Consider the following 11,196-nt stretch of genomic DNA (forward strand, 5'->3'; position numbering starts at 1 on the left):
AGTGTGTTCCAGACATATTTCCTCTTCTCCAGTGTCAAACAAAAGCTAAGTATTCCATGTGACAACTATTCCAAAAATCCTAGTTGCCTAGCCAGAAAAAGCAAGTTACACAAGGGCAGTAAAGAATTTTTTTTTCTCAAAAAAGGAAGATTAAAGAAAATGTAACATGTCCCATCCCATTTCTACACACCCCTACCTGCCCCCCCCCCCCCAATAATTTTGCCAGCAGAACTAGTCACAACTGACATTGACAAGGCTGAGGTACTCAGCATTTTCTTTTGCCTTAGTTTTCACTGGCAGTCACTGTGCCCACATCTTCAAGTCCCTGAACCTCAAGGCAGGGACTGGGGGAATGAAGTCCCTCCCATTGCAGAAAACTAGGTTTGACACCATTTGAAGAATATGAACGAACACAAGCCTAAGGGGCCTGATGAGATGCATCCCAGGGTCCTGAGGGAATTGGCAGATGTAGTTGCTAAGCTACTCTCCATCATACTTAAAAAGTCATCACAGTCAGGTGAAGTTCCCAGAGACTGGAGAAAAGGGAGTATCACAGCCATTTTTAAAAAGGATAATAAAGAGGACCCTGGGACCTACAGACCAGCCAGCCTCACCTCAGTGTGTGGTGAAAACAAATCTTCCTGTAAGCTATGTTGGAACATATGGAAGACAGGGAGATCATTAAAGACAGCAAATGTGGCTTCACCAAGGGGAAATCATGCTTGACTAATCTAGTGGCGTCCTACAATGGAGAGACTGCCCCAGTGGATAAGGTAAGAGCAACTGATGCCATCTACCTGGATTTCTGTAAGGCCTTTGAAATGGTTCCCCGAAATGTTCTTACCTCCAAATTGGAGAAATATGGATTTGATGGATGAATTGTTAAATGGATAAGGAATTTGCTGGATTCAAAGAGTTACAGACAATGGCTCAGTGTCTAAATGGAAACCAGTAACAAGTGGCATCCCTCAGGGGCATATACTGGGACAAATACTGTTTAATATCTTCATCAATGACATAGGTAGTGGGATTGAGTGCGCCCTCAGCAAATTTGTGGATGACACCAGGCAGAGTGGCGCAGCTGATTCGCTAGAGGGAAGGGATGCCATCCGGAGGGACCTTGACAGGCTTGAGGAGTGGGCCCCTGTGAACCTCTTGAAGGGCCAGAAAAACAGAGGGCTAGAACACCTTTCCCATGGACAAAGGCTGAGCGAGTTATGGTTTTTCAGCCTGGGGAAGAGAAGGCTGCAGTGAAACCTTATTGTGGCCTTTCAATATACAAAAGAAGCTTATAAGGCAGACAAAGACTTCCCAGCAGGGCCTGTAGTGACAGAACAAGCGGCAATGGTTTTAAACTGAAAGAGGGTAGATTTATATTGGACACAAGGAAGAAGTTTTTATGATGAAAGTGAACTGAACAAGATTGCCCAGAGAAGTTGTGAATGCCCTATCCTGGAAATGTCCAAAGACACATTGGACAGGGTTTTCACTTGATCTAGTGAAAGGTGTTCCTGCCCACAGCATGAGGGTTACTCTAGAAGATCTGTGAACGTCCCTTCCAATGTAAATGATTCTATGAATCTCAGCAACTCTCCAGAAGGTATAGCATTTCTATCTCAAGTTACAGATACAGTTCAATTTTATCAGACAGATCTAGTAGACCAGATGAAGTTTGGTGTCTAATTTGGAACCATCTAGGAGGGAAGAAAGGGAACTTGGCTCTAACCTTGTTCTGCTTTATCAGATTAATTTCTGTCATGAGTTAAAAAACAGTGCTATGAACAAGTACATATCTACTTATTTAAAAAAAAAAAAATCAATTTCCAAATATGTTCTGACATTTTGTCAAGGAGAGCAAAGAGACAGACAGCAAGAGACAGGGGGAAATATATTTAGTCACAGATTCCTGGGCAGAAGCAGCTCATTATGGAACAGGTTTATAATATGAAGCTCTAACTTAATTTTATCCCATGAAAAAAAAAAGCAGAAACAAAACCTGATTTGGTGAAGCCCGGGATCGTCCAGTAACTTCATGGCTGGGGTCTGTAAATGGTAGTAACTCTCAGAGGAGGCCTGTGATACAGTCAGATTCCCAAGGATTGAGCAGACTGAAGAACTGCATTTTCATGCTAAAGTTCACTCAAGGAGCTCTGTAGCAGGTGGTGCTAAACTACCCCGTTAGTAACATCCTGGGAACCTGTGTGTGAACTCAGAGAATGATAAAGTCTGCAGCAAATGTTACACCAACTGAGGTGAGGCTAACTGGCCTGTAGGTCCCAGGGTCCTGTTTGTTATCCTTTTTAAAACTAGCTGCAATATTCCCCTTTCTCCAGTCTCTGGGAACTTCACCTGACTGGAGTATCTTTTCTTACCAATGTAGGAATGTCTATGTTTAGCTGTACCCAGGACATCACTCAAAAATCCCTCACCAGGTAGAGAGGGGAATCAGTGAAAAAAAAAAAAAAAAGAGAGCAGACCTGTAGGTTGAAGCAAAAGCAGATTTAATGAAAGAACACCAATACCAACAAAGGTATACAAGGTTGTGCTCAGCCAAATGAGTATGCAGCAGTCACAATCAATGGGAGAGCAGTCCTTAGGAGCAGGGAGAAGCCAGAGCAAATCTTTCCCCTTTATAATGACCAGACATCATGGCATGGGCTACACCTGTAGCTAACTCAGGTCAGCTGCCCTGGCTGGCTTGAAACTGCTAACAGCCTGCCCAGCATGGCTGGGCTGTGATTCTACTCTAGCCAAACCAGGACAAGGATATAGCTACCTTACCCTCAAAATCTTATGGAAATGACAGAGGACCTGACTACAGAGTGCCTAGTTTCTCACGGTAGCCTGGTTTCCCACAGCAGTTCAGCCACAGTCTCTGAACTTCCCTCCCTGGAAGGAGCAAAGTGGCCTTGTGAAAGGGAACCACCCAAACATAGCTGTGGCATCCCCACTGTACTCCAGAAGGATCTCCATAGGTCAACTTAGGATACTGTCTAGTTCCTTGTGGAACAGGACATTTGTTATGGGTTTGAGCCTTTAGGATGTCTTCTTGAGAGTTTTGGTGTTTGTCTTGCCCCATTTAGGGGGCCCCAGTTCAAGAGGGACAGGGAGCTACTGGAGAGTCCAGCAGAGGGCTACAAAGGTGACTAGGGGACTGGAGCATCTCTCTTACGAGGAAAGGCTGAGACCTGGGGCTCTATAGCCTAGAGGAGAAGACTGAGAGGGGACCTTATCAATGCTTATAAATATTGAAAGGGTGGGTGGCAAGAGGATGGGGCCAGGCTCTTTTCAGTGGTGCCCAGTGGTAGGACAAGGGGCAACGGGCACAAACTGAGCAGGAAGTTCCACCTGAACAGGAGGAAAAACTTCTTTACTCTGAGGGTGGCAGAGCACTGGAACAGGCTACCGAGGGAGGCTGTGGAGTCTCCTGCTCTGGAGATATTCAAAACCTGCCCGGATGTGATCTGGTGCGACCTGCTCTGGGTGGTCCTGCTTTAGTAGGGGGGGTGGACTAGGTGACTCCAGAAGTCCCTTCCAACCCCTAACATTATATGATTCTCTGATTCAGGTTTCCTTTGGGCCTATGCTGAAAAGATTGTGCATGAACAACATGGCAGACTACACTATTTTCATCTGCCAGTGACGGGCCACTGGAATAGTAATTCCTCTGCCAGGAGATAAAACACCTGTACGTGTGGCCTATGCGAAGAGACATTATTAATTAATCTTATGTTTTATCTTTATGAAAGATTACATTATGTGAAGCTACTCAGCTTGTAAGGGAAATAAAAAAAACAAACAACGTCCATGAGAGGGCAGCAAACGCTTAATATCGGAAATTTTTTTCACTTCCTGATCGTTTTCAGGTCGAAAGCCAGCTACCGAATTATTTCAGTTAAATACTGTTTCTTGTTTTCAACAATAAAACCTCAGAAGATTTTCCTCCCCAAAAGAAAGCAAAACTAGAGTTGAATACCTTCCCCTGAAGCACAAAAAAAACCCTTTTTTACCTATTTAAATTTTCAATCTCTCTAAGAAATAGCCACATTATTGTCCATGTCACCACAAGAATGGAAAGAACTGTAAAAATATTCCTCTAAAAGAATCGGTTTACCTTAAAAAAAAAAATTGAAGTGTAGCACATAAGGGTTAGATTCTCGGTTAGCGTACCTTTATTACTAAACTCTCCCTGAGAAAACATTCAGAAAGGGAGGGAAATGGAGATGAGAAAGAAGTTCAAGGAGGGGTAGAATTTCTCAGAAATACGATTGGACAGATTTTGCTGCAAGATGCTCCATTAAAACAAACAAACAAAACCAAAACCAAACCATAAGAAACAGCTGTTTAAAATACTGAAGTCACGCTTGAGATCAATGCAACCAGGTGAAATTGCAACACATAACACATACTCATATTTTAAAATAACAATTATAGTTAAAAATCAAAGTATAATTTCAGTGATTCAGTAGCTGGGATATGTTTCTATGACCGAGATTTTGCTTCCAAATGATAGGACGCATCAAAGCTTTAAAAGCGTGTATAAACTATTACATACACAGACCCAATGCCTTTGCTACCTGAAAAAAAAAAAAAAAAAAAAAAAAAAAAACCGAATATACCAAAAAAAGTGCAGCAACACCGAGCCGCTTGTGCCACGGGAAGGGAAACTCGCACGAAACCCCATTTTTGTGATACCGGAAAGCCGGAGCATCGGCGGGAGGGAGCCCGAAGCCCCGCCCCTCCTCCCTGCAGTCCCCAACCAGGTCGGCTCCCACCGCATAAAGGCAGCCGCGCGGGCCCGTTCTCCCTGCAGTCTTAGTCGGGGTTTCAGCGGCAGCATGTCCGGCAGAGGCAAGGGCGGGAAGGGGCTCGGCAAGGGCGGTGCCAAGCGGCACCGCAAGGTGCTGCGCGACAACATCCAGGGCATCACCAAGCCGGCCATCCGGCGCCTGGCTCGGCGCGGCGGCGTGAAGCGCATCTCGGGGCTGATCTACGAGGAGACGCGCGGCGTGCTGAAGGTGTTCCTGGAGAACGTGATCCGCGACGCCGTCACCTACACGGAGCACGCCAAGAGGAAGACGGTCACGGCCATGGACGTGGTGTACGCGCTCAAGCGCCAGGGACGCACCCTCTACGGCTTTGGCGGCTAAAGCAAAACATTTCTTTCCCGGACCACCTCGACAACCCAAAGGCTCTTTTAAGAGCCACCGACTTTGTCTTTCGAAAGAGCTGTGACGCTGGGTTTTTTTTTCTGAATTTTCAGCATCTGTTGTCCAGTTTACAAATTTTATTAAACCTAGCAGTTGTGATGTACTGTTAAAACGCTTTATCATTAAACAAGCACGATCTAATGCTTTAATTTTGCTGTTACTGGCAAAGTTGTTTTTGCTGTGCAAGATAGTGTTTGCTCCTTAAATTCTCATGCAAATGTACTGTACTAAAAATCGTTTCTAGCTCTCTTTGTAGTCAAAACGCAGTGTTTACTTTTTTTATTCTTTCCCTTTTTTAAGCGTTATTACCTGGAATATCATTTAATGTCTGGTACAGTAAAATTTTCATTTAACAGAGTGGATGAACCACTGCAAGTTAAGAAAGGGAAACCAACTTGTCACCTAGGGGAAAAATAGGAAGTTGCTCTGATAGGTCTCAATAAACCTTTTTGTTTTCCTACAACCTGTCTTCAGTTCATTGTCATTTATTTTCTTTTTAAAGCTATTTCATTAATAAATGAATATAGACTCCCACAACACATTGCGCGGGTGGGCGGGGCGGGAGCAGAGGACGGATCATGAACAAACATTTTGACCCTGGTAACAAACTTCAAGGAAATGCATTAAAAGGAGCCTTGTGCGAGTGCTTTTCTCATTTTTGCATACAGAGAATGCTCGCGTTCGAGGCGCGTGCCTAAAGTATGGGTGTTCTATTTCTTTCATCATTGGAGGAAAAGAAACGCAGAACAGTTTTCAGGTTTATATAAAACTATCGGTAGTCATTGACCGCTCACAAACAACGGTGATCAATAAACTTTCGCGGTCACTTCTGGGTTTCCCACAGCCTTAACCAGCAGGGGCAAATTAAAAACCGGAGTAATTCTGTATTCCCTTTTCAGCGCTTAATTTCACGCATAAATTCGTTGTCTAAGTAGTCTCAAAGTCACGATTTTACTTAAGATCTCATGCCGAATTTCCTAAAGAAAACAAGTTAGAAAAAAAAAGCTGAAAAGATGCATCTCGACAGTTACAGCTTGTTATGTGCATGTTACAGCTAAAAACTCGCACTATAGGATTTCTTCAGCGCCTGTCTTCAGGTACCAGGTGATTTTACAATTGCGGTTTCGGGGATAATGTGTCTGTTAATGTAAGAGCGAGATCTGTGCGGCGTTGAGGGAACATCTTTTCTTCCTTTCCAATCAGCCCACCAAAAAAAAAAAAAAAAAAAAAAAAAAAAAAAATTCTTTTAAGAATAACTCACGAATTTGAGCCTCCACACGGATTTTGATCTGTCAGGAGCCTGGCGGGGAGTGAAAGCCGGAGAAGCGGAAGGGATGCGAGCGCCGTCTCTGAAATACACCCCCTCCTCCCGCCCCAGCCTTGGACTCGCACCGAGGGAGCCGTGACTCGCAGTGGGGGTGGGGGAGAGTGGCGGGGCAGGCAGCTGCAAATGCAGCTTCCTTGGGCCCAGGCTGGGATTTCCACGGTAGCCAATGAAGTCGAGCTTTCAGGTGTCCAATCAGAGACGAGGCAGCTCTATAAATACCGCCGCTCCGCAGCCTATTTCAGTCCGGTTTCGTTTTTTGAGAAAGAGGGCTTGAAGGGGCGGGCGATGGCGCGCACGAAGCAGACGGCGCGTAAGTCGACGGGCGGGAAGGCGCCCCGCAAGCAGCTGGCCACCAAGGCGGCCCGCAAGAGCGCGCCGGCCACGGGCGGCGTGAAGAAGCCGCACCGGTACCGGCCCGGCACGGTGGCGCTGCGCGAGATCCGGCGCTACCAGAAGTCGACGGAGCTGCTGATCCGCAAGCTGCCCTTCCAGCGCCTGGTGCGCGAGATCGCGCAGGACTTCAAGACCGACCTGCGCTTCCAGAGCTCGGCCGTGATGGCGCTGCAGGAGGCGAGCGAGGCCTACCTGGTGGGGCTCTTCGAGGACACCAACCTCTGCGCCATCCACGCCAAGCGCGTCACCATCATGCCCAAGGACATCCAGCTGGCCCGCCGCATCCGTGGTGAGCGCGCTTAAGACTGAGCCTCCTGCCACAGCCCTTTCCCGGTTCTGGCAGACACTGAGGCAGCCCACACAGACCCAAAGGCTCTTTTAAGAGCCACTCCATGCACAATAAAAGGAGCTGTGATGCTGTTCTTTTAGTAACTTATTAATAACAATGCTTTGCTATTTTCTTTCTGGAGTGTAGCATTTGATTTTTATGGTCTCATCTCTTGGGATTTTGGGGGGTTTGTTTATTTATTTATTTTAGTGCATTGCCTCTGCACAAGCATTGTCTTTTATAAGCTGCATAAGGCTCTTAAATTTCCTGCTCAGCAACTCATGGGGGTGTTTTACAAATGCTGAAAGGGAGTAACAGATACTGAGTGGAGAAGGAAAGACAAAATTGGGGGGGTGGGGGTGAGGTCAATATATTACTTTAAGGGCAGTGTGCAGAGAACGTCTGGCAGAAAGAGAGATTTTTATGCTGGTGTGATTATGCTGGACTTGAAACAGCTTTGAGGGAGAAGGAGGGTGTACACTGCTCTGTCCCGGATGGGCCTGGGCTCAGGAACTATGTTCCCAAAACTCACGGCTGGCTGGGTCTATGCAAGAGCAGAAACTTCCTGCAGCTCATTGGAATTGTGTTACTGTTGAAAATGGCAAAAGCAGACTGTTTTAGAGGGGGCTGCTGCCTTGCTCCAACAATTGGTTATGCTGGGAGCAAGAGTGTCTCAAAAGATCGGGTTTGGGTCTGATCTCAAAATGATGGGAGGAGGATGCTGAAGAGACAGAGCATGGTCCTCCATTTTGAGATGGAATGAGTGTGTGAGAAGCACATTAGATGTACTTCTCACAGCACAGAAGCACATGTAAAAAGGCCAAGAAACTATGATTAAAAAGTACTGTACACAGGAATAACTATCAAGTTTGTCCAGATTTGCTACCATTGATAGTACAAAGCTGTGGAAAAAATGTTATGTATTTCCTGAGTATTTTGGGGGGGAGTGGAGTGTGTTTTTAATAAGAGCTTTATAAAAATCTTGTAGTGGAAATTTGTGTATTGTTACAAAAATCAGTGTACTTGTATTTGTCTTTGAACCTGAATTTTCCCAAGTAATGATCTCAAGATTTTATGCAGTCAGAAAATACGTTGGGTTGTCAGATTTCTAGGATTATTCATAAGATACTGGCAGGATGTATGTGTACATATGTAGCTTTCAAACTTCTTTATAAGGACCAACCTTTGCTTAAATTGTTACTATGGGACACACACACATAGAAATGACCAGTTTAACAAGAGCCTGAGCATTGAAAGAGGAAGATAAAAATTAGGCTTAATATTCATAACAGTAGTTATTATTTCTCCCATTATTTTAGGAAATCTCTTCCTGTCTTCTCCCCATCTGCAAAAGCTCACACTTGGTACCTGGGCTGTAACAGTCCTGGGTGCTGGGTAGCACTGAGGAGTGCTGTTAGAAGTCAGAGCAGTCACCTGTTGTCATCAGAGGCTTCTGAGCACCACTCGTGTGCTTTCTCTCGGAGATGCTGGCTGCGCTACAGGCACCATCTGCCAGAGGCAGCACTCAGAGGGATGAGCAAAGAGGTCTGGGAACAGAGACAACATATTAACTACTTATCACTCACAGTGAGTAATTTCCTCATTCACTCTTCAGAGCAGATTTCAGAGTCTGGTGTCAGTGAGAGCTCCTTACAGAGCCCAGGTGTGCACTATAAGCAGGTGCCATTGTGTGTTTCAGTGAGGTTAGTTTTGTTCACCCCATGATCTCTATTTATTTACAATTGTAACAAGTTTGAGGTTTTAGCTAACCTCAAAGTGGTGCTTAGCTACAAACTTAAGTAATTTCAGTTAATAATACCCTGCCAATGTAAAATAACAATTAGAATCAGGATGGAGTTAATTTTAAAATTATAATCCTATTTCTTTCAAATTACACTTACAGGCACAGTCTCTGTGCTGTTCCAGCAGGAGCATTTCCACTTCAACTTTATAAAATTGTCACCCCTTACTCTGCAAGAGGTGATGTACAAAGAGATTAATAAACCAGAATATTTCAGTTGGAAGGGCCCTACAACTATCACCTAGTCCAACTGTGAAGTATCTTCTTTCATTTGATCTACCATATTTTATTTTCAGAACTGCAAAAACTAAAGCCAGATGGATAAAGCTAGGTGGTGCTGGGGTAAAAGGGGACCGGGAAACACAAAGGTGGATGGATAATGAGAAGAATTAAAATTTGTGAGCAAAGGAAAAGCATGTATATGTGTGTGTATAGATACATACAGGATATATACATATATGTATGTGTATACATTCATACCTACATCATTTTGCTATGAATATTCACTGTATCTACCGTATCTATTTTACCTCCTGTGTAGCATTTCATAAACACACCCTACAAAACTTCTTGCAGGGTTTCCCAGCTGCCATGCTCAAACACCTGCATTCTCATTTCAGACCGATATGGCTGGTAACATTTACAGAAGCATATTAGACAGGCCAGGCTCCATTATCAAGGGCAGAGGAAAAGACATTGCAACAACAGACACAAAAAATGTAGGAATCTGAATTGTTTATTTGTGAATGAATAGAAAAGGTGGCTTCTCTGAAATACTAAAGCAGCTAGCATCTGCGTGACTTCTGCAATTAACCAAGAAATTTAAGTGAACTAAAGGCCAGCTGTCATTTCCTGACTACAAAACTTTATTGAACCAACTAAATTCTAGTAAATATTTACCTTCCAATCCCTCCATCTGTATTCCTTTACTGACTGCACCTTCTTTTTACCATCAAACACAAAAGGCTTGTCCTCACTTCCCAAAACCATCTAAGTGTATTTCCTACAGGCCCCTCAGCAGTTATAAAGCTGCCAAGGTGTGAGAGCTGCTTCCTTTCCCCGAGCTGTTTTGGTCCCAATCAAAAGCCACAGAAGTTTCCCCCTGGGCAGGTGGTGCTCTCTATGCGTTTGGAAAATGGGAGGGGGGACTTCCTAGGAACACCCACCAGATTCTCTTTGCTTCTTCCAAACTCTCCTTCATCTTCTACTGCAGCCTTTCCTCAAAGTCATATAGCAAAGAAAATGGAGAATAAATATGACAATTAGACTGATTTATTGTATTTCCTGGTTTTACTCCTTGCACCAGGTTCATCGGTATGTGTTATTCATCATTTTGTGTTACTCATCTCACACGTAAAGCAGGGCTCTCAGACACCTAATACAGTGTTAGGCTTTTTAGAGTATATCCTAAGTAGGAGCAATGAAGGAGTACACTTTCATCAATTTAGCTTTATAATAAAAAGCAGTTTGAAGTGTATCTCCCAATACTAACTCAGGTTATAGCTTCCAAATCACTTAAAACCAAAACCCTGCACTGCTCCATAAAAGCATTGCAAAATAAAGTATTTTACAGGAAGCATCAAGTCTGGGGAGGGCACAGGGGAAGAATTATCACAGGCTTTCTGTCCTACTGTACTTTCGAGGAAAAAAAAAAAATTATAGCTCTTGCCATGATTAAACAAAAAATATTTTTCATTTACCTTTTCTGAGCACTCAGTTTTCTGATTTGTATATTTTTTGCCTGGTCGATCAGGCGTTTCCAGGCCCTCCACTATTAACAGCATCTCACAGTCTGCTCAAAAAAAAATCGAGACATTTGCTACTGATTAGTAGGGCTTATAAGTGTGCCTTTACTGGAATTGCAGTATCTGATTGCAAAGACCTCTTGACAAGGGTCCAGAGACACGAGTTAAGCACACATCCGGGGAGGGGAAAAAAATACATGCCAAAAATATTAGTGCTTATAAAAGTGTCAAAAATTTAAACTACCTTAAAAGAACTTCAGTATTTAGTCTTGTATGCAAGCATCAAAGACGGTGGCACAGCTCTCTTGTGCAACGTGGTGGCTCTTAAAAGAGCCTTTAGGATGTAGGGATGCAAGATCACGAACAGGGGGCCCGCGGCAGGAAGCTCAGGC

At 44.1% G+C, this 11,196-nt stretch overlaps 2 protein-coding genes across 2 annotated transcripts; both read left to right on the forward strand.

The window, feature by feature from the left end:
• The first annotated feature begins 4,838 nt into the window (after positions 1–4,838).
• On the forward strand, positions 4,839–5,222 carry LOC104348642 (histone H4). The gene has a single exon (XM_009953980.2). It carries the CDS (start codon positions 4,839–4,841, stop codon positions 5,148–5,150), a length of 312 nt encoding a protein of 103 aa, XP_009952282.1. The 3' UTR covers positions 5,151–5,222.
• Positions 5,223–6,822: 1,600 nt separating this feature from the next.
• On the forward strand, positions 6,823–7,233 carry LOC147416360 (histone H3). Its single transcript, XM_086470219.1, has one exon. It carries the CDS (start codon positions 6,823–6,825, stop codon positions 7,231–7,233), a length of 411 nt encoding a protein of 136 aa, XP_086326345.1.
• Positions 7,234–11,196: the final 3,963 nt, after the last annotated feature.

This window comes from Leptosomus discolor, chromosome 1, assembly GCF_034619465.1.
Source record: "Leptosomus discolor isolate bLepDis1 chromosome 1, bLepDis1.hap2, whole genome shotgun sequence".
Lineage (NCBI taxonomy): Eukaryota > Metazoa > Chordata > Aves > Leptosomiformes > Leptosomidae > Leptosomus > Leptosomus discolor.

Coding starts and splice junctions, on each gene's coding strand:
- LOC104348642 (XM_009953980.2), top strand. CDS start 4,839: ATGTCCGGCAGAGGCAAGGGCGGGAAGGGGCTCGGCAAGGGCGGTGCC.
- LOC147416360 (XM_086470219.1), top strand. CDS start 6,823: ATGGCGCGCACGAAGCAGACGGCGCGTAAGTCGACGGGCGGGAAGGCG.